Source organism: Crinia signifera, chromosome 11 (genome assembly GCF_055691185.1).
Source record: "Crinia signifera chromosome 11, ASM5569118v1, whole genome shotgun sequence".
Taxonomy (NCBI): Eukaryota; Metazoa; Chordata; class Amphibia; order Anura; family Myobatrachidae; genus Crinia; species Crinia signifera.
The window spans coordinates 58,375,293-58,398,687 of NC_139227.1; the positions used below are offsets into that span (position 1 = coordinate 58,375,293).

At 48.8% G+C, this 23,395-nt stretch overlaps 2 protein-coding genes across 4 annotated transcripts in view; one reads left to right on the forward strand and one right to left on the reverse strand.

Moving 5' to 3' along the window:
- Nucleotides 1-3,762: 3,762 nt before the first annotated feature.
- On the reverse strand, nt 3,763-23,379 carry CIAPIN1 (cytokine induced apoptosis inhibitor 1). 3 transcript variants are annotated; one of them, XM_083163883.1, is made up of 9 exons: nt 23,198-23,379; nt 21,405-21,568; nt 19,832-19,984; nt 9,244-9,320; nt 7,421-7,580; nt 6,174-6,247; nt 4,916-5,037; nt 4,211-4,292; nt 3,763-3,948 (listed from the first exon to the last, which is right to left on the reverse strand). In XM_083163883.1, the coding sequence occupies exons 2-9, from the start codon at nt 21,565-21,567 to the stop codon at nt 3,838-3,840; spliced, it is 942 nt and encodes a 313-aa protein (XP_083020009.1). In that variant the 5' UTR covers nt 21,568; nt 23,198-23,379; the 3' UTR covers nt 3,763-3,837. The 3 variants fall into 3 exon arrangements, with proteins under 3 accessions (XP_083020009.1, XP_083020010.1, XP_083020008.1); XM_083163884.1 differs by having other exon boundaries at nt 23,155-23,379; XM_083163882.1 differs by lacking the exon at nt 23,198-23,379 and adding an exon at nt 23,064-23,163.
- Nucleotides 23,233-23,395, forward strand: part of COQ9 (coenzyme Q9) — a 62,962-nt gene continuing 62,799 nt past the window's right edge. The window contains exon 1 of the mRNA XM_083163885.1: nt 23,233-23,392. Coding sequence (XP_083020011.1) covers nt 23,314-23,392 — 79 coding nt within the window. The 5' untranslated portion in view covers nt 23,233-23,313. The remainder of the gene's footprint in view (nt 23,393-23,395) is intronic.

Below are 23,395 nucleotides of genomic sequence, written 5' to 3' on the forward strand. Positions count from 1 at the left end.
GTGTCCCACCTTATAACTATTTAAAAAAAAAATCAAATAAGATTTTTATAACACAGCATATGTGTTATAAATTTCATCTTTGTATTTTTTTTTTAAATCAGTTATGACAGGTGAGGCTCTGCCTCCCCTGACTGCACGTCCCTGGTGGACACCCATAGAGGGAGAAATTGTCGGGATTTCAACCACCTGGATTCCAACCGCCAGGATTTTGACAGCATACCTTCCTTGCCCTGAGCAATGTCTTTATTACCTTAGTTCAAAACCCTAAAAGACAAAAGGTTTTTCTACCAAGAAGCCATGCCGTCAGGTTCCAAGCAGCACGCTGAGGCTGATGGAACTGTCCTCGTACCAGGAGATCCAGATCTGCTGACTATCTCCATGGCTTGCAAAGGGCCAACTTAAGGACCTTGAGAAACCAGGCTCTTCTTGGCCAATAGGGCAAGATTGTTATTCCCTTTACCCTCTCTCTTTGAATTTTCCTCAGCAACGTGGTCCACTTGAGGTAGACCCCATTTCTCCAGGAGAAGCTCCCATTCTCCCAGCAGAAACCTTTGCCTACTCAGACCATCTGCTAGTTGATTTTCCCTTCCTGCTATGAAGACAGCCGAAATGTTCGAGACATTCCATTCTGCCCATAGTAATAACTTTGTTACTTCCAGCATCATAGGAGCGCTCCCTGTAATGCCCTGCCGGTTTGGTTGTCTTATCTCACTATCAGATCCTTGCCCCTTAGAAACTCTTGAAATGCCAGTAAGCCAATGTCACCGACCTCATTTCTCTTATCTTCGAATGCGCCGCTTGAATGCTTTGGACCAGTCTCCTTTTACTAATGCCTGGCCACGAACCGCTCCTCAACCTATATGTCTGGCGTCTGTGGTAACAATTTGAGGTTTTCCCTCGAACGACCTTCTGTGCTCTAACCTCCTTTTGTCTGACCACCATTTGAGGTATGTCCTTGTTCTTTTTTAAATACTTCTGATGACCTTTGAACACTGGTACATGCAGGTATGCGTCCTTGAGATCTGTCATAAGTCATAAAAGACCCTTGCTGAAGCCTCTGGATGTTTTCCTCACCACGAAGAATCTGGAATACCACCCCAGATGCTCCTGAGACCTAGGAACTCTTACCACCACTTTCGGGTCTATCATAGTCTTGAGACTTGCCAACAAGGCTTCTCTCTCTCTGCAGCGACCTGTGGAACCGGGGATTCCAGAGAAAAGTTCACTGGGTGCTTTATGAATATTATTTTGTATCCCGATGCCACTTTGTTTGTCCTGGCATCATTGGGAGCTTTGACAATAGGAGAATTTGCCATATCTTCCCCTTTGACCACGAAAATTTGCCCTAGAACTTGTCCAGAGATTTATTTTATATACTCTTCTTGGTCTATAGGCTCTTGGCTCTTACATCCCTGTAATCTTGAGGCTGGTATCTGAATGCCCTGTTGGAAGAACTCTTCTTCACTGTTTTATCCAGGGTAACCAAACGGACTCACCCCCCGATAATTTTGTAATAAGTTTGTCTAACTGTTGATCAAACAGGTACCCGCCTTGAAACGGCAAGAGCAACTTGTTCTTTGACTGGACATCTGCCACCCACGGTTTTAGCCAAAGTGCCTGTCTTATAACTGAGGAGGTTGCATTAGCCCTGGCTGCCAGACTGACAGAGTCCATTGAAGCAGCACATAAGAACTCCACAGCCAACTGAATATTCTGCACTTTTTTTAAATAACTCGGAACTCCATGCCATCCAGCATATCCAATTCCAAATCCTGGCACCACCCTCTACTCTAAAGGTAACTGCCATGGCAGCAGCCGGTTCCAATGCTGCCCCTGTTATATGCTGCTTCTTCGATAGGATCTTTAATGATGTTAACATCTTCAAGAGGCAGAGTAGTTTTTTTTTTAGAAATCCGGGCTATGGCCGCATCCACCTGGCTCCTCCCAGATTAGTACCTGGTACTGGCCAAACAGATACATTTTTCTCACCCAGAAAGGACAAAAAGACATGGAGACCAGAAGGGGTGGTGCCTTTTATAGAGGCCTGTGTCTTTTTCCTTTCCAATCTTCTACCCAGTGGGGAATAACCCATATGTTTTTCTGCCATGGGGCGGTAGAGGAAAGGTTAATGGTAAGCTTATATAATTTCTAACCAACTAGTTACCAGCCCGTGAAAATGTCAGAACACAAGTGTAATGTCAGCCCCGCGGCTGGCACATCACTTGACATTCACCATCTCGTTGCCACTAGATAGAGGTGAGGAGCAGTGTTAACATGTTTAATATAATAAAAAGGTGAACAGTATAACTTATCAGGAAAATTATCCCTACATAACCTTCTGGGTTGCTGAAACTAAACTGAAGCTAACGTATTTCAACATTACACCTACATATATTGAAAATAAAGCACAGAATATACCTTACAAAATTCCAGTTCCAGTCTCATTCTCCAACTACAGGCAATTTTGAAAACCTTAATGGTCCATGGTTCAATCATCAATTTCCTGATATCAATCCTGGTGCTGTCCCTACTTATGATCTCTCTGGGGATCCTGCTCAAGGCAGAAACTAACTTACTTACTTTGGTGGCTTCACAGGCCCTACTTGTGTACGATTGGTTCATGTCACAATGAAACCTGCCTATCAGACTCTGGAGCAGATACTCTGACACTCCAGTTCCAGGGCGGAATTTACCCTCGCCATCAATGTGCTAGAACTGAGTGAAGTTTTCATTGTTGTGAAAGGGTGTGGTATATGATCCAGACAGTCATTAGCCCGACTTCAGGATCCCGACTAGCCGGACTCAGATAGCGGGGCAAGCGCAACAAAGCCCCTTGCGGGCACTGTGGCTCGCTACACTCGCCACCTATTCTATTCTCCTTCAATGGGGGTCATGGACCCCCACGAGGGAGAATAGCCGGTGGATCCCGACGTCGGGGTAATGACTGTCGGGAAACCGTCCGGCACCCGTTCTGAAAGAGGCACCAAGTTTCCTGTGAGTTAGGCCACTTCGTATCCAGTTGGACAATGCCGTGGTTGTGGTGTATCAATTGGACAATGCCGTGGTTGTGGTGTATCAATAAGTACAGAGGAGCCAGGAGTTATCAAGCCATGTTGGAGACCACTTGTATTAGAGAGTGCAGAGGTATGTTCCAGACATTTTGGCCATCTTCTATCTATTTCTAGACAATTAGGATAAGGACATTCTCTGTTGTCACTTATGAGGGTGGGAACTCCATCGGATATGTTCATCTTGATAGTAACTACTGTACTAGGATGTAGTCCCTACTCCCCAGCCTTCCCTCTTACACCACATTCTATCAGTGTTCATCAGATAGACAGCCCTGCCCCAAGTAGTAGTCCCACATATCCAGCTAAATCTTTAGAAAAAAAAATAAAAAAATTAGAATTTATCTTTTATCATAAAATTTGACATATGTAATTATTAAAGTACAGAAAAATTAAATGTGTTACAATTCTTATTCTATTATATAGTATATTTTAATACAGACAATTTACAAGTTCATTTCCAATATTGACAAAGTGCAGATGCACGCAGGCAATGTCACACTCTCGGCTATGTAATAAGACAGATTATTCTCCAGACTGGTGAGAACATATGCTAAAGAGACCATGCACTGTCCCAGGTGGAGCAGTACCTTGGGACAGCTATTGCAGTATGAGGCTTCCTCTCATCACTAGTGTAACACTTCCTATAGTATCACCTACACATTACAATCTAATCACAACTGGAGAACACTGATGAGTCTTCCTAAGCGCAAGTTACACGCTCACTTTTATTGTCAAGAATCTTCATATACAGACAGCTCCTCCCACACTAGGAGTCCTGCAGTTGGCTGGGATTCAGCACAACCTTTTCTCCTGGCTTAAATGCTGGCATTCCGAGATACGGGCAACTGGCACAGCGAAATGCATCTCCTAAGTAACACTGGAAGAGAAACACAAAGCTCAGTCACCACTCCTCCCCCTGCAGTCGCCTCCACCTCCTTCACCCCCCTGCAGCCGCCTCCACCCCTCCCTCCCCTGCAGTCGCCGCCACCCCTCCATCCCCCCCGCAGTCGCCTCCACCCCTCCCCTCCCTCCTTCGCTGCGCTTGTATCAGACCTCTCAGCCTCTGATCTGTCTTTCATTTCATCAGTTAGCTTCACCCAGAATATTTTGCTAACAGGCTTAGTGCATACAATACTCACATTGCCACAGGCTGAAGGGGTGGACTTTGGGGTCACAATCTTAATCTCTTCCTCCAACAACTCCTCTGCTAATCCACATGTGCTATGACAGAGAAACACCTTATAAACTACAACATGCAGCTGGGTATAGGTATAATCACAGCATTGTCAATGGCTGTTTCCAGGCCTGACTGGATCTCTCTGGTGAACTGCCAACACCTGTATGGTGCGCCGGGGCTCACGGCCAAACGCCTGGATGGTGCGCCGGAAACTGTGGCCGAACGCATGTATTGCGCGCCGGAAACCGCGGCCAACCGCATGGATGGTGTACTGGGAGTTCCTAAGGATCACGGCAGAAAACCCTAATGTAATCAATAAAAATTCATTACAAAAGGGTAGAGTTCCTCACACACGTTCGAAAAAGCATGCACCATCCCTGCTGCAACTACAGAGACCCTGGTAGAGCACAGGATGCCCCTCGGACAAGTACAGAGATCCCTGGTACACGTACGGAGACCACGGTAGAGCCCGGGGATGCCCCCGATACACATACGGAGACCCCGGTAGAGCAAGGGATGCCTCTGGTAAGAAAGTCTTGGATTAACATAGATTAGAAGTTCCACTGGGGCAGGGACGGATGTGAATGTTCAACTATACTCTGTAAAGCGCTGCAGAATATGTATGCGCTATTTAAGAAACTGTTAATAAATAAATGAAGGGTCTCACCAGTTCTTACAAGCTTTGCGTCTCTTGTCACTCCCTTCTCCACACCCGCTCTGTTGCAGGGAGGAAGAAAGGGGCTTCTTCAGATCTTCCGGATCCAGGAGATTATCAGAGTCTAAGAGATCCTGAAATCAGAAAAAAAGATCCATGTGTAGCAGTTATATCCTTCACGCTCCCTGCAACTCACACAGGCTATGAGGAAAGGCTAGCCAGGTTAGGGATGGTTACATTGTACTATGAGGAAAGGCTGGCCAGTTTAGGGATGGTTACATTGGGACAGGAGGAAAGGCTAGCCAGGTTAGGAGTGGTTACATTGAGTGGTGAGGAAAGGCTAGCCAGGTTAGGAATGGTTACATTGGGATATGAGGAAAGGCTAGCCAGGTTAGGAGTGGCTACATTGGGCTATGAGGAAAGGCTAGCTAGGATAAGTACTGTTACATTGGGGTATGAGAAAAGGCTAGCCAGGTAAGGTATGGTTACATTGAGCTATGAGGAAAGGCTAGCCAGTTTAGGTGGGTTGGGATCATTGGGTCTACAGCATGATGGTAGACAGTCATTAGGTCGACACCATTAGGTTGACATGGTAAAAGGTCGGCATGGGTGTAGGTCAACATGGTTCTAGGTCAAAGGGTCATTAGTTCGACAAGGTCTATGTCGACAGTGAAAAGGTCGACATGGGGTTTTCACAGGTTTTTTTACCTGATTGTCAACACAGTCAACATGGACACAGTTTCAAGTGCACCGCATCCCCTCACATCGCTCGTTATGCGTCGGGCATGGTGCCCCGCTGCGCTCGGCACACTATTTTATTCTCCCACCACTCCCTAGTGGATGGCAGGGCATGAAATATCGCATGTCGGCACATATCGGCTCAAAAAACAGTGTGAAAAACCCCATGTCGACATAGACATTGTCGAAATAATGACCTGTCGAACTGATGACCTTTCGACCTAGAATCACGTCGACCTTTTCCCATGTCGACATAATAACTGTCGACCATCATGCTGTAGACCAAATGACCGCATCTCTCTTCGGTATGGTTACATTGGGCTATGAGGAAAGGCTAGCCAGGTTAGGTGTGGTTACATTGGGCTATGAGAAAAGGCTAGCTACAGTAGGTTAGGTATGGCTACACTGGAGAAGAGTGGTCTATGAGGGGATGTGATTACTGTATGCAATCTGTATTCTGCCACTAGGGGGAATCCTTAAATTGGACAATGACAGAGCCAAAGGAATAAGCAGCCGATTTTCTTCAACTGACCCTATCATCGTCATTCATATCACTGGCAGACAATGTCCAGAGCATCACAGCAGCTGGATCCACAGAGGGTTTAGCTAAGAGAGAGAAGATCATTAAACAAAGTAAAAAATCTGTAAGCAACCCGGCCCCCTCTTCCCTGTGAAGTACATCAGCTCCCCTCCTCCCTGTGCTCCCCTGAAATGTACCTCAGTCCCCATCCTCTTCCCTGTGCTCCACTGTAATGTACCTCAGGGCCCCCTCTCCTCCCTGTAATGTACCTCAGGGACCCCTCTCTTCCTCCTCCTCCCTGTGCTCCCCTATAATATACCTCAGCCCCCCTCCTCCTCCCTGTGCTCCCCTGTAATGTACCTCAGGGACCCCTCTCTTCCTCCTCCTCCCTGTGCTCCCCTATAATGTACCTCAGCCCCACTCCTCCCTGTAATGTACCTCAGCCCCCTCCTCCTCCCTGTGCTCCACTGTAATGTACCTTAAGGTGCCATACACACGCAGATTTATCTTCAGATCTGGCTGGTTGGAACAAAAACATGGTTCTGGATGAGAGCAAATGACAGTTGACCATCTACTTGGAAATGCTGGAAAACTGACAGTCATTCATCCATATCCATGTGTTTGTTCCAACCAGCCAGATCTGAAGATAAATCTTACTAGTGTATGGGCACCTTAAGTCCCCTCCTCCTCGGTGTGCTCCCCTGTAATGTACCTCAGGCCCCCTCCTCCGTGTGCTCCCCTGTAATGTACCTCAGGCCCCCTTCCCCCCCCCTCACCACCCTGTAATCGACCTCAGGCCCCCTCCACCTCCCCTGTAATGTACCTCAGGACCCCTCCTCCTCCCTGTGCTCCCCTGTACTGTACCTCAGGCCCCCTACTCCTCCCTGTGCCCCCCTGTAATGACCCGCAGCCCCTCTCCTCCTCCCTGTGCTCCCCTATGATCCCCCTCAGCACCCCACCTCCCTGTGCTCCCCTATGAACCCTCTCAGCCCCCTCCTCCTCCCTTTGCTCCCCTATGATAACCCTTAGTCCCCCTCCTCCCTGTGCATCCATATGATACCCCTTTATCCTCCTCCCTGTGCTCCCCTATGATCCCCCTCACCCCCCCCTCCTCCTCCCTGTGCTCCCTTATGATCCCCTCAGCCCCCTCCTTCCTGTGCTCCCCTATGATCCCCTTTCAGCCCCCCTCCTCCTCCATGTGCTCCCCTATGATCCCCCTCATGCTGCCCGATAAGCAGCTCATGGAGGACGGTCATTACCTGGCACGGGGCGTTTGGAGAGTGACAACTGCCTTGTAGATCCTACTTCATAGTTGGGTTTGTTGGCTGATAATCTGACAGTGGCCATCTCACCGCTGGAGTAGCCCAGCTGTTCCCGGAGTCTCCCCATCTGCTGTGATGTAAGAGGCTCTTGTAGCAACTAGAGAAAGAGAGGGAGCTTACAGACAACACACAGACACTGTATAATTCTGGTAGGGACCCAGGGGCCCATCATCATTGCTCACATTTTGCAATTTGCGATGATATCGGCACCATGTATCATCCGTCTCTATGTGCCCAGTGTAATGCCCGGCTGCCTTGCAGGTATCATCCGTCCCTGCTATGTGCCCAATGTAGCGCCCAGATGCCTCACAGGTATCATCTGTCCCCACTATGTACCCAGTGTAGTGCCTGGCTATCTCGCAGGTGCAGTCCCTGCTATGTGCCCAGTGTAGTACCCGGCTGCCTCGCAGGTATCATCCGTCCCTGCTATGTGCCCAGTGTAGTGCCCGGCTGTCTCGCATGTGCAGTCCCTGCTATGTGCCCAGTGTAGTGCCTGGCTGCCTTGCAGGTATCATCTGTCCCTGGTATGTGTAGTGCTCGGCTGCCCCGCAGGTGCAGTCCCTGCTACGTGCCCAATGTAGTGCCCAACTTCCCCTGCAGGTGCAGTCCCCTATGACCACACATACACAGCTACCACAGCCTACATTCAAAGATGGCGATAGCTCGGGCCAGTAACAGAATGCTTTGGCAAATCTGGATGAAATCTACGTCAGAGGTGGCAGCATTTGCCAATGGAGGGATCAGAGATATTGGTGGGATCTCTCCTTCATACAATTGGGGGACAATTAAACTTTGTGACTACACCCAAAAATGAGTGTTTGATAAATGTTCCCCGGGCTCACCAGATGTATTAATTAGGCTCTCACAGTACTGCTGGTGTCTCCAATGTAGCCTAATATGTCAGCCAGAGATCAGTGAGGCATATTGTATACATATTGCTCCAATATAAGCACCTTATGTCTTAGTTATGTCACCAACAAAACAGACAGACCCCTAGCAAGTATACAAGGATAATACTGAAATCACAAGGTGCTCACAAATCAGTGGCTGCATATCAAAGTGAGGTAATCCCCGATACCTCCAACAATAAACAATCAGGAACAAAGTGATGACACCCACTGTGGCATGGCGCCCCTACAGTTTTCATATATCATATATACAATAAAATTATTATAAATGTAGGAAAATAAAAACAAGAAGTCAGATGTAGTAGACACCTCCAGAGTCTCACAAGCAGCACACACCGGAGTCCAGCGGTTGGTAGTCTGTGCCAAAAGTTCAGTTTAGAATGTGGAGTAAGAGTCTCAGCGGAGTCAGATCGACATGCGTTTCCACCAATAACTGTGTGGGTGTCTATTACATCTGACTGAACTAGCGACGTCCTGGTTCTCCATATTGGCTGGTAATTTGCCTCTTTCAGCCTGTAGCAAAATTTATGTGGAGTGCATTTTTTGTGTTTATTTCCCTACATTTATAATATTTTGAATCTATGTTATGATATATGAAAACGGTATTACACCATATTGTATCTTCTGCTTTTGTTCCCTAGTACTGCCACATTGATCCCTCCTGGAAAGTGCATCTCTTCTTGAACAGAGAATATTGATTAATCAGGGGCATATTACCTTTTGCATATTGTGTTGTTCACACTCTATAAATGCGCCACGCCAAAGTGGGTGTCATCACTTTGTTCCCGACACATAGCAGCAGCTTCTGTGAGCAGTGCATTATGAGAGATGGAGCCATCACTAAGCACTTACCTGCTGTACACCTGTAAGTCCAGAGAGCGTGAGAGCTGAGGAAAGCTGAGCAGGGGATCTGAGAGGATCACCAGGAGCTGGGAAGCAATCATGTCATATTACATACTACACCAGGAGAACACACAGGTACTATACATAATATAGGGGGTATATACGGGGCTATACCATACCAACACTGGCTATTATATAACATACACTACACCAGGAGCACACACAGGTACTATACATAACATAGGGGGTATATATGGGGCTATACCATACCAGCACTGGCTATTATATTATATATACTGCACCAAGAGCACACACACAGGTACTATAAATAACATAAGGGGTATATACAGGGCTATACTATACCAGAACTGGCTATTATATTACATATACTGCACCAGGCACACACACACAGCTACTACACATAACATAGGGGGTATACACAGGGCTATACCATACCAGCACTGGCTATTATATTACATATACTGCACCAGGAGCACACACACAGGTACTATACATAACATAGGGGGTAAATACGGTGCTCTTCCCTGCTCTGCGCACACACACACACACACACGGAATACCGATGCAGGTGAAGGAGCGCACCAACACGGAATACCGATGCAGGTGATGGAGTGCACGAACACGGAATACTGGTGAAGGAGCACACACACACACACACACACGGAATACCGATGCAGGTGAAGGAGCGGGGCACAGGGGCAGCTGCAGGACAGGGGAGGACCAGGCACATATGTACTGATGAATCGCCTATTTGCAGATTATTGGTGGTAAATTTACGAAGATTGAAGATAAGATGTTGCCCATAGCAACCAACCAGATTCTATTATCTTCTAGAACAAGACAGGCCAACCTGTGGCTCTGCAGATGTTGTGAAACTACAAATCCAAGCATGCCTTGCCACAGTTTTAACACTCCCTTATAGCAAAACTGTGGCAAGGCATGATGGGATTTGTAGTTTCACAACATCTGGAGAGCCACAGGTTGGCCAGGCTTGTTCTAGAAGGTGCTAAATGAATAATGCTGCTTTCAGACCGCATAACTGACTTTGACCCTGTATTTGAAAACGTTTCCAAACACGGGTCTGCCAGGTAAAACCCCTTTCTCTTACATTCATATGAGATACACGGAGTCGTTCAAGACTATGGTGAAAAGAGGGTATCCGCAGGAGACCGGCACATACAAAACATTACGCTAGGTGTACTGGCTCCTCCCCTCTGCTCCCCTCCCATCTAGCATGTTTAAGAAAATGTGCCTCAGGAGAAGCACGCAGCAGGAAGAGCTCCAGAGAGTTTTTCTACAGTTTATTTTCTTTATTATTTTGGGACTGCTGCTTTGGACTTAACAGCAGTCCTGCGTCGTGGGAGTCTAGGGGAAGGGTTCAGCTGCAGGCCATTCATGGTACCGAGCTGTCCCTGCCACAGGACCACCATCCTGCGTGGGTGATGTTACCGCGGGCATTGTGCTGCAGCACGCACACCCCTGGCATGCCGCACACCCCTAGTCCAGTCTGAAGACATCGAGTGGTGAGTACAACCCCAGGGTCCCCCAGGTTACTGTGCGGCAAGATGGCAACGGCGGTGTGCCCTGCACAGGGACCGCGCAGCCCCCTGCCCACACTGGGACAGGGTACTGCCTCTGTACTTGCCAGGGCAGTATACCAACGTTATGGACATTATTCAATGTCAGTCCCAGTATAAATATACAGGTAAGCTCCGGCGCCATTACGGTGGGCAGAGCTTACCCAGAGCGGGACCAGAGCTCTGCCAGGGTGCCAAAACCTGCTTCCTGCTTCTTCCCTGGCTGCTGGAAAAACGCCATTATACTGCTCCAGACAGTCCTCAGCGGTGTGGGACAGAGGGAATCTGCAGCAGCGACAGCATCAGGTTTCAGCGCTTGTGTACCTTGTGCACTTGCCTGTATACATCTTAAAGTACCGTTTTAACTGACCTGTGTTACCAGCTCTTACAATTAGAGAGCTAAGGTTTTGGTGTATTGGTCCCCTCCATTTCTCTCTGTACGCTACCCCACTGGCTTGTTAAGCTATAGACAGATAGTACTGCACATAGTGATTATCTGTGTCTTATACCCCTTTTACACCAAAAACCCTGGTCGGACCCTGGTCTTTGAATGCTGGAGTATCCAGGGTCTGACCCTGCTTTATACCCCATTTACACAGCACTTTGACCTGGGTCGGACCTGGGTCTGCACCATTTACACTGAACCTGGGTCAGCCCTGCCTTAAATAATATTTTATATATATATTTATAGAAAAATATATATATATATAGAAATATATATATATATATATATATATATATATATATATAGAAATATAATATATATATATATATATATATATATATATCAGGGCTGACCCAGGTTAAGTGTTTTTTTTTTTTTTTTTTTAAGGTGCTGGGGGTGCCGGAGGGTACCTGTCCTGCCTGCTGTGCTTGGTGTACCTGGGGGTACCGGGGTGCTGGGGGGTGCAAGGGGTGCTGAAGGTACCTGTCCTGTCTGCGGTCGGATCTCAGCGGAGAAGATGATGTGCGCCGTTGCTGTACCACCCCCCCCCTCCCCGGCAGACGGTCCCTGCGGCGTGCGGCGTATGGAGTGTCAGTGGCGGGGGTCCCTCTGGCGCATGGGAACTAGTACTAGTTCCTATGCGCTGGAGGGACCGCCGATACTGACACTCCATACGCCGCAGGGACCGGCTGCCGGATGCGGGAGGGGGGGGGTGTGATACAGCAGCGGCGCACATCATCTTCTCCGCTGAGATCCGACCGCAGGCAGGACAGGTACCCCCAGCACCCCTAGCACCCCCGTACCCCCAGCACAGCAGGCTGACAGGTACCCCCCTCTCCTCAGCAGCCGCAGGGACCCCCCTCCTCCCGCAGCAGCTGGGAACATCTTCCCCAGCGCTGCACGCTGTGGACCCGCTGCGGGTGCCTGCACCCGCAGCGGGACCATTTACACCGACATTTACACGGGTCCTATCCGTGTTCTACCCAGGTCAGGACCTGGGTAGAGGACCCGTGTAAATGGAAACGGATACCCCCCATTTACACCGCCGCGGATCCGGGTCTGACCCGCCGCTGACCCGGATTTTTCGGCGGTGTAAAAGGGGTATTATTCACACTGTCTATATCCACTGTGATTGATTGATTGTGTGTGCGTGGGAAGTTGTTTGGTCACAATGGTGAGAAAACTTACTTGTATGGTGTGCAGTGATAAGTTTGTACCCACTTCTTCCTCACAAGTTACTTGTGGGCCATGCATGTCCCCTCAGAGCAGTGGGGTTCCCCCACAGCTTGCAGGGCAGCAAACAAGCACACAGGACAGCTCACAAGAGCCAGCCTGGGCAGCAGGGATTAAATCCATGCTGGAGACTGAGGGGTGAATTTATGAAGCTTGGAGAAGTGTTATCTATCCCCATAAAGAACGTTATGAGCAAGGTGATAATGGTTCAGCCAATCAGCTACAATATGTAAATTGACAGGTAAGAGCTGATTGGCTGAACCATTATCACCTTGCTCATAACGTTCTTTATGGGGATAGATAACACTTCTCCAAGCTTCATAAATTCACCTCTGACTACCCAGTTAGCTACCACTACAGCGCAGACCCAGAGGGTGCAGAGATGGTGAGGAGAATACGTCCCAGTCATTACTCCAGGGCACTGAGCCATTAATCATGGCAATCAGGGGGGTGCTGGACCTTCCTTTAGCTGAATCCTCTGAGGGGGATTCTTTCTTTGCCACTCAGAAAAAACAGCAGGTTGTTTTCTCTGAGCACACTGACTTGGAGAATACATTTAAGTCAGCGTGGAAAAACCCAGAGATGAGGTTTAAGGTCTCTAAGAGATTTAAAACCACTTTTCCGTTTAGACCTACGGGGAGGAGAGTGTGAGAAGAACCACCTGCGGTGGATTCCTCAGTGTCCCGGTTAGCAAAAAAGATGGTGCTCCCGGTGCCGGGGTCTTCCTCTCTGAAAGATGCTACAGACAGGAAGGTCGAAAACACCCTTAAGTCCATTTTCACTGCTAGTGGGGCGTGCCACGTCCAGTGTTAGCGAGTTGTTATATGGCAAAGTCTATATTCACGTGAGCCTCCCAAATTCAGGAAGGCCTATTGGGTGATATGACAGTGGCGCAGGTGTCTGAAAAATGACACCACATTCAGGACACAGCTAAAGTTTTGTGTGAGGCGCAGGAGGAGTTAGGGGCCATTAACAGCCGTAACTCCGATGAGGCGGTATCGGGTCGCAGGTCTCTCTGGCTCCGGTAGTAGGTGGCTGACGCTGACTCCAAACGCAGTGTAGAAAACCTTCCCTTCACTGGTGAATGGTTGTTTGGCAGCGATTTGGATGATTTAATTTCTAAAGCCCTGCAGGGAAGTCTACCTTCCTTCCCTCGACTGCACAGGCGCCCAAGCGTCCATTTCCTAGTCACACCCAGCAGTCCTTTCGGACCGGTAAATTCCACCCAAAAGCCAGGGGTGGTTCAAATGCAAATAGAGGCTCCCGGGGTAAGTTCAGGAAGCCATCTTTTTCGGCCACTACAGAGCGGCCATCCGGGGCAGCTGCAGGTAAACCCGCAGCATGGCGGTGGGGCTCCACCACTAGCTCCAGTTGAGGTGGGGGCCCGACTGGCTTTCTTCGGCCATGTTTGGGAAGTCTCGTGCCTAAATTCTTGGGTACGGGGTCTTGCACGGCTACAAGCTGGAGTTTGCAAAACAACCACCTCACAGATTTTTCTAAATCGGGCCTTCCAGCGTCACTAGTGGATCAACTGGTATTGCAGCAAGCAATCCAAAAGCTGGTGTTGGCCAAGGTAATAACCCCAGTCCCTTCCATGGAAAGGGGTTATTACTCAAATCTGTTTGTAGTCCCAAAGCCGGACGGTTCAGTCGGCCCTATTCTGAACCTAAAATCCCTGAACCCATTCTTGACTGTAACCAAATTCAAGATAGCGTCCTTGCGGGCCGTCATAGCGGCGCTGGAGGAAGGGGAGTTCTTGGCATCCTTGGATGTGAAAGACGCCTACCTTCACATCCCAATTTGGCCGCCTCATCAGAAGTTCCTGAGGTTTGCGTTGAAGAACGATCACTATCAGTTCTGAGCTCTACCGTTCGGACTGTCGTCAGCCCAGCGCATATTCACCAAGGTGATGGCGGAGATGATGATTGTTCTCAGGAAACTAGGGATCTGTGTCATACCATACTTGGACGACCTGCTGGTGAAAGCTCGGTCGTCAGAGGACTTACAGGTGGCTTTGCAGATTACCATGCGGACCCTCTCGGATTACGGATGGCTCCTGCATTTGTCAAAGTCTTCTCTGATCCCTTCACAGAGACTCCTGTTCCTGGGGATGGTGTTGGACACGGTTCTCATGAAAGTGTTCCTTCCAGAAGAAAAGATTGCGGCCATTCAGCAGCTTGTCACGGCCCTGCTGGGGAGTCCCCAGGTCTTGGTGCATTAGTGCATTGTGCTGCTCGGGAAAATGGTGTCCTCCTTCGAGGCACTCCAATTTGGGAGGTTTCACAGCAGGATCTTCCAACTTGACCTCCTGAGCAAATGGTCCGGCTCACATCTTCAGATGCATCGGAAGATTGTGTTATCTTCTCGGACAAGACTGTCGCTCCAGTGGTGGCTCCACATGCCCAACCTGCTTGCAGGGCGGAGGATTGGCATCCAGAATTGGGTTCTGGTTACCACAGATGCAAGCCTCCTGGGATGGGGTGCTGTAACGATGGGACAATCCTTCCAAGGCAAGTGGACCTTCTGGGAATCAAAGCTCCACATCAACAACCTGGAGTTGTGTGCGGTTTATAATGCACTACTGGAGGCAGCCCCTCTTCTGATCGGGCAAGCGGTCCGCATCCAATTCGGACAATGCCACTACTGTGGCATTTCTAAACCGGCAGGGCGGGACCAAGAGCAGGTCCTGCATGCGAGAGGCGACAAAGATTTTGTCTTGGGCAGAGGGTCCCATTCAGGCCCTCTCTGCCATTTTCATACCCGTGGTGGACAATTGGGAGTCGGACTTCCTCAGTCGCCACAAGCTCCACCCCGGGGAATGGAGTCTGCACCACCAGGTGTTCAATGCTCTGGTGGCTCGGTGGGGGATCCCACTGGTAGACCTGATGGCATCGAGACACAATTGGAAGGTGTCCAGATACTTCTCCAGTGCGAGAGACCCACAGGCGGAGGGGGTGGACACCTTCTCGATACCGTGGTGTTCAGCCTGGTGTACATCTTCCCGCTGATCCCCTTGGTGGGTCGAGTGCTAAGGAAGATAAGAAGAGACAGAGCCGAGGCCAATCTGGTGGCTTCGGACTGGCCAAGAAGAACTTGGTATCCCGACCTTCTAAACCTGCTAAGGGACTTGTGGCGTCTCCCTCTGCGAAGAGACCTGCTCATGCAAGGTCCGTGCTTCTTCCAGGCCTTAGAGCAGCTTCGTTTGACGGCCTGGAGGTTGAGCGGCAACTCCCAACGGAGAAGGGGGTTCACACATCTGTCATTAAAACCATGTGCTAGAAAGCCAGTTACAGCATCACATTACCACCATATTTGACGGAAATATGTGGGATGGTGTGAACAATGGAAATTTGCTCTGGCTGAATTTAGACTGGAAAGGTTCCTCAGATTTTTACAGTCTGGTTTGGATCTGGGCCTACGTTTAGGCTCCTTAAAGGTACTGTACAAGTATCAGCCTTGTCTGTCTTTTTCCAAAAGAAGCTGGCTAATATCCCTGAAGTGCAAACGTTCCTTCAAGGCGTCTTGCATATACAACCTCCATTTGTGGCCCCTACTCCTCCTTGGTTCGAACCGTTGGAGGAGGTAGATTTGAAATTCCTTACGTGGAAGACGGTGGTATTATTAGCCCTAGCCTCGGCTAGACGGGTCTCTGAATTGTAAATTGTAAAATTTTTCTCGGAGTTCATATGGGATACAGGGCGCCCGCCTCTGTGCGGAGTTCTGCATGTCTCACTAAGGTGAGCTGTGGGGGACCAACGTGCCCTTATATTGCCTTGTGTTTCTTCGGTGTTTGCAAGTGTAGAGGCTACTTAGGTGACCTTTTATCACCTTGTGTCTCTCAGTTGCTCACGGGTGTGTGTTGTCACTTTGGTGACGTTTCTTTATTAGTGGTTCCTTTTGGGGACCTAAATATTTCAAAAGTTGTCACTTAGTTGACATATTCTGTTTAGGGCACTGAGGCCTCCACTTGTTATGTGGTCGCTGCAGTTGCCTCTGTCAAATGTTCAATGCTATGGTTTGGGTGTGCTGGATGAATCTCACCACATTAAATATTACACATATTCCTCTCATATTGATTCTTCTCCTTCGGCACAGTTTCCTATTAACTGGCTAGATGGGAGGGGAGGAGCCAGTACACCCAGTGTAAAGTTTTGTATGTGCCTGTCTCCTGCAGATATCCCTCTTTTCCCCATCGTCTTGAAAGACTCCCTGTATCCCATATGAACTCTGAGAAAAGGATTTACCGGTAGGTATTAAAATCCTATTTTCACACCGCATCTCTTAAACGGTATATTACTGTTTAAGTGCCATTTTTTACACTGGCAGACCCGTTTTTGAAACTTTCCAAATACAGGGTCAAAGCCAGTGTGGTCTTCACTTCGTCACTTTTCCTATGGGGTAGCCATTTTCCGAAAGTCACTTTTTTTTATAAGCAGCAGGAGCCGGGAACCGCAACGCAGGAGGTACCGGCCGCACGTGGGGGGGGGGGGGGGGGGTGTTAGCCCTACGGGGGGGGGGGGGGGTGTTAGCCCTACGGGGGGGGGGGGGGGGGGGGTGTTAAGTGTAAAACGCTGCCACACAGTGCAGGGTCCCTTTGGGGAATGTGAAATGAGTGGCAGTGTCCCTGCGGAGACCCGGCCGCTCATTTCACATTCTCCAAAGGGACCCTGCGCTGTGTGGCAGCGGGGGCCACCTGCCGCCCCACCCCTGGACCGAGCTGCCAGGGGACCCCCCTCCCCTGGTACCTTGGCAGTGTTGGGTCCTAAATACCGTTTCAGACCTGTTCAGACCTAAAAAAAAACGGGTCTGAAACGGGTAGGACGGGTCTGAAACAGTTTTTTTTGGAAACGGTAAAATCACTCTGCACCTTCCAGTCCGCACATATTACCGTTTTCAAATGGTAAAAAAACAGCAATATACCGGTTAATATGTGCGGTCTGAAAGGGGCATTAGATGGATCAATATACACACAAGGTATATCGGGCGCAAAAGTGGCAAATGAATTAAATTAAAATTATATGTTAACCAATACATAAATGGATAATCACAGCTCCAGTTAAACAATTGTGCTGCTCCCAGAAGTAATAAATACAACCAAAACAAACTAAACAAATCAAAGCGCGCACTGTGTTGATCTATTAAATTTAATATATAAAAAATTACACATATAGCCATACACATAAAATAATAATTATAAACAACCGGCGATGCTCTGTTGGACTTGGAGCCTCCGTACGCCTCCGAGATGGGAGATTGACAGTCTGCTCCAGCCGGTTGTAGCGGACAAAGATATAGCCCCCATTCAAGTAAACATCATTCCTCGCTGACGTCACCCCACTTGCGTATGCGGGCCATGGTAACTATAACATATTGGAACTCTTTTATGCCACTTGGAAATTCATGAAATTCTTAAAGGCACAGGAAATATTATTTATAATTGAAGCTGCTCAAAAGTATTTTTCTTGCTGGAGGCATCTGAACCAGTTCAATAATTAAATTGATAAAAAGCTATCCATCTTAAAGGAGATTGCGATATTCAACCTTATGGTTAAGAGCCAATAAAATTGATGGATTGTGTATGCAAGGCTGGATATCAATTGTTTTTATAATTATTATTTTATGTGTATGGTTAGTGTTACCGCTAGGCTTATTTCACAGAATGCTGTGCCCTGCCCCTTTTTAAAGCCACCGAGTTCCGCCCTGCCCGTTTCTGGCCGCCCTGCACCCTGCACAGTTAATAGCTGCCGCTGACATTACTATCCCTCCCCGGCCGTTGCGAGAGCGGCATCAGGCGCTGGTCCGTGTGTCCGGGCTGCCCGTACGCTCAGATGATCGCTGCCATAGATAAGGCAGGTGTGTGATGCTACTGTCTGTGCCGCCTCCTCCCGCTCTCACGCACGCACACACACACACACACACACACACACAGGGGCACAGCTGCTCGCAGATCACCAGCTAATCCCCACTACTACTGTAGATCATGTAACTCAAGGGCAAGTTGCGCGTCCAGTTCCCCGCTGAGCCGCCCAGTGCCCAGGACCAGAAGCACAGCAGCCGCAGCTCACACTGTGATGAAGTCACTTGTACATAAACACGGGGCGGAGGAGGGACAGTGGGGAGACCGGTGGGACAGTGTGATCTGCTGCTCGGTCTCAGCTGTGATCTGGCGGCGGCTAATGAAGGTGATATACAGCCCCGTGTATGAGAGCTTTCCCTGGTGATAGCCAACGCCAGGCTACTCTGCAAATGGATGCAACTCCTCCAGTGTAGTGTCAGGAGGGGAGGGGGCCAGGACAATAACACCTTCTCCCCTGTGCTCTATCCCAGCTCCGCTTCACCACCACTACTACTACCCCTTGTCACTGCACCGTGCACCTACTGCCCTCTACACAACTGCGTCACTTACGTATTACATCACCTTGCACTTTCTATTCACTACTATCCCAAATGGGGCATATTCACCTAGATACTGACTGATCGTTCCACGTAAACTGTAAAATCAGTGTTTTTCCCTGCACATTAAAATGCAGTTTTCTTTGCAGCCTCCAAAAAATGATGTCCCTGGTAACTGGAGCGCTGTGTACAGTACGCAGCTGAGCACAGAAACCCCCTCAGCCCTCAGTGTCCACCTCGCTTCTAGTCTCCACCCACTGCGGCACTCACAGTGAGTGCGGCAGAAACCCCCTCAGCCCTGCAGTCTCCATAGCCGTGGTGACAGTCCCCACCTCAGCTCTGGCGCGGTGACTGAAAGCGTCTAATTCCAACTTCCTCCTGCATACAGACCATAGGTCTGTTCGGTGGCGGGCTGGGCAGGGTGTCATGTGCCCCCCCAAAAATGTGCTGCCTAGGGGCGGTATGACATTTAAATCCGGCCCTGTGTAACCTCTGGCAAGGAGCATGTACTTTAGCAAAGTGGCACTTACGTGGAATATGTGATCAGCATTATGGTGTGTGGTATAGTGTAAAATGGGCATTACGGTGTGTGGTATAATGTAAATGCCAGCATTCAGGATACTTGCCCTTTTAAATAAAAATGTGCCCTCACCGTGGTCAGCACCCTGCCCTAAAAAATTTCTACAGTGAACACTGTATGGTTATATGTGTAATTCATTTTTAATATATTAAATTTAATAGATCAAAACAGTGCGCTCTCTTTGATTTGTTTAAATGAATAAGAAGCAGTGTAGAATCTGAACATCCCATATTTAGTAGAACTCCCACCTTAGTAAATATGAACGTATGGGAGGACACAGAACAGTTAAACTGAGAATAAATAGTATGAGAGTGGGCATAGCCTGCCCGATGGGTGTCCCAGTCTCACCAGCATTGAGGTCCACTGGTTCCTGTATAATCACCACTCCCCCAGGTTTTACAATACGAGCGACTTCAGCCAAAATGTTGGCGCTATGGACGGCAGAGCTTCCTGGGACTGCGCCGAGCAGGACAGTGTCATAGCTGGAGATGGCGTGGGCGGCTGGGGGACAAACAGAGTAACATTAACACGGACGTCACTATATACATCTGCTTATACCTATCTGCATGCTCACTGCACAACACTCGCGCACAGCTGTGCGCTCAATGCACAATAAGATACACAATTGCGTGCACAGCGCAATGCTCACTGCACACCGCGCACACAGCGGAACACTCACTGCACAATCATCTGCACAATGCGCACCAGTGTTCTCACCATGCTTTAATTTTCGGCCGGTATGCCCAGCAAGAGCCACACGGCACTTGCAGACGCAGAGTCCTCTGACACCCGGCACTCTAACCTAATTAAGGAGCAGGGTTTGCTATAGCGCGCATTTTACCCAGAAGTAGCATCTGTGGAATTGGACAGGCAGCGCCTGACAGCGGGTGCCTGGGCCAGTGTACGTCAGCAGCGGCTTCAGCGCAGAAGGGACAGCGGCAGCTCATGAGGAGCTGGGAGCGACCATATTCCCAGTGATTTGGAGTGCTGCTGGCGATAAATCGCCAGCTGCGCGCTCCCGTGTGCACTCCCTAATGGTCGCAGGAGCATGCTCCTGCGACCAGTGGCTTCCCCCGGTGCTGAGCAGGAGGTCAGCGGCAGAAGGATTCCCTTCTGCTGCTGCTCCCTCCTCCCTTCGCACCCCTTCTTCGCTGCTGCTCCCCCCGCCCCCTGACAGTAGCAGTGTCTCCTTTTCATCGCTGATGAAAAGGAGACACTGAGCAATATGATTCCTGGCAATATATTGCTAGCAATCATATTGCACTGTGTGTACACAGCATAATACCTGCAAGGTATAGCACTGTTCAGGCCACTCCCTACAGCCATCCCATCAGATAAATCTGATGGCACATCCAATTTGCGCCAGATAAATCATATGTGATTTATCTGACACAAAGTTGATGTAAAACATGGCACATCAAGTGTCAAATTGTATGTAGGCCTCCTGGGAAGCTGCCAGGGAAATTCAAGGGAAGTCAGATGCAATTTTACAGGTCAGATAAATCTCATAGTGTATGGGGGCCTTAAGAATCAACGCACTGAAGCAGCAGCAGCAGCTTGGGAACACGGATTGCTCCTGTTCTGCTGCTTCAGTGCAGTGATTATTAGTAGATACCAGCGCTGGGGCTGCCAAGACCAAGAGCCAGAGGTCAGGTTACCCCCATGGCAGACAGCCCGGTAACCCTCATGGCAACGAGCATGTAGCTAAGCTGAACTTATGTGGCATATTATGCAATAGGTAGGCATTACATTGTACATTTTCGGCGCGCGCCTAAATACTCCCCTATGACAGCGCAGCCCCTCACTTTTTTTTTATTGTGAAGACCCCCCAACTGGTTACTTCTTGATGCCACACAGCTGTAAAAAAATTCTGGCGAGACCACTGCGCGCATAACTGCGCGATCACTTGAAACACACTCACACAGCAACAATCTTTCCACGTTCTCCACAGAAACTTTTCCGTCTGGGGCCACGGCAGTCTGAACCTGTGACACCAACTCCTGCAGGAGCTCCGGGGTGGATGTGTGGTCCCAGGTCACAGCTACGTGATGTCCAGGGGACAGGAAATATCCCAGCGCGGCCATCCTACAGAGGAACAGAGAAGATGCATCATGTATACAGATCACAGGAGGTCATACCCAACCCAGGCTGGAAGGGGGCACCGGATCTGACCTATGGGGTAACAGCACAGCATATTACCCTGGCACCAAAGAGGTAATTACTCTACCCAGAGGACAGGGTACCATGAGGGCAGACATGGCCTCACATACATGAACAAGCTACTTATAGGATAAATGGAGTTATTATAGGGAATTCTGCTGTAGAAAAGGAGGACTTGGGGGTCATCATAGATTAAAAAAATGGGTAATAGTGCACACTGCTCAAGTGCAGCAGCAAAAGCAAACCGGACATTGGCATGCATTAATAGGGGTATGGATTCAAGGGATGCCAATGTGATAATGCCTCTTTACAAGGCATTGTAAGTGTGTGAGACCACACTTGGAATACTGTGTTCAGTTCTGGGCACCTCACCTTAAAAAGGACATAAAAGAATTGGAGAAGGGCAACTAATCTAGTAAAAGGTCTTGAATCACTAGAATACAAAGATAGGTTAACCAGGCTGAATATGTTTTCACTGGAGAAATGGAGGTTGAGAGGTGATATGATTACCGGTAGTATGTTCAAATACAGGATTGGAAATCATATGGAACTGGGAGATGATTTGTTAACTCACAGGCCTATACTTAGGACACGCAAGCATGTACTGAGGCTCGAAGAAAATAAATTCCGTACTGAATTAAGAGGATTGTTCACCTTTAGAGCAGTAAAATTCTGGAACTCATTGCCGGTGGGGGTGGTTACAGCTACTACTGTTAATGATTTAAATCAAAATCGGATACATTTTTGCCCACTAAGGGAATCCTATAGATACAACATAAGGTGTACACACCTACAGATTTATCGGCTCAATCTATCTGGTGGGAACAAAATCCTGGACATGTTGCGGGGTCAAGGGGTCATGTTAGAAGCCCATAGGCTTCAATGAAAAATCTGGCAATCCCCCCCCTCCCCCGCGGTAACCCAGCGGGAGATGCTTAGAGCATCCCAAAGGGCCAGATGTATCAAGCTTCAAAAAGTGATAAAATAGAGAATAAACAGCCAACCAATTAGCTCCTACCTGCCATGCTGCATGCTGAGTTTGAAAAATGATAGGTAGCAGTTGATTGGCTGTTTGTTTATCACTCTTCACTTTTGAAGCTTGATACATCTGGCCCAAAATGCGGTAAAAACGCCGATAACGGGGTTTTTACCGCATAATGGGGCAGATGTATTAAGCCTGGTGAAGAGATAAATTGGAGATAAAGTGGAAGGAGATAACGCACCAGCCAATCAACGCACCAGCCAATCAGATCCCAACTGTCATATTTCAAACACAGCTGATTGGCTGGTGCTTTATCTCTTCCATGTTATCTCCACTTTATCTCCAGTTTATCTCTTCTCCAGGCTTAATACATCTGCCCCTTTTAGCTTAGAGAATCTCCCCCTTAATTACTATGTTACATGACACTGCCTCACATACATGCCACACTGCATGATACGGCCTCACATTCATGACACCTCACAGGCATGACACCTCACAGGCATGACACGGCCTCACATGCATGACACACCTCCTGTGAGCCGGGTACCAGGGAGATGATTTCTTGAACTCACCGCAGCTTCGGCAACTGAACTTATCCGGTATCACGCTACCCGGTACCGGAAATGACGCTATGATGACGCCCAGCTTTTGGCAGATGTAACCACGCCCCGTGCTGCCGGTTTCTAAGATGGCGGCGTCTGCAGCAAGGGCGCTGAGAGCAGCGGGTGGGAGATGGCCTCGACTGTTGTGGGGGCGGAAGCGGTTAGGTG

Excerpts from the sequence above, each read along its gene's own strand:
- CIAPIN1 (XM_083163882.1), bottom strand. Across the intron at positions 9,321-19,831 it reads ACCAGTGGACCTCAATGCTG|CTCCTGGTGATCCTCTCAGA; the intron begins GTGAGACTGGGA and ends ATTGCTTCCCAG. Across the intron at positions 4,293-4,915 it reads CGCAAAGCTTGTAAGAACTG|CACATGTGGATTAGCAGAGG; the intron begins GTGAGACCCTTC and ends TCTCTGTCATAG.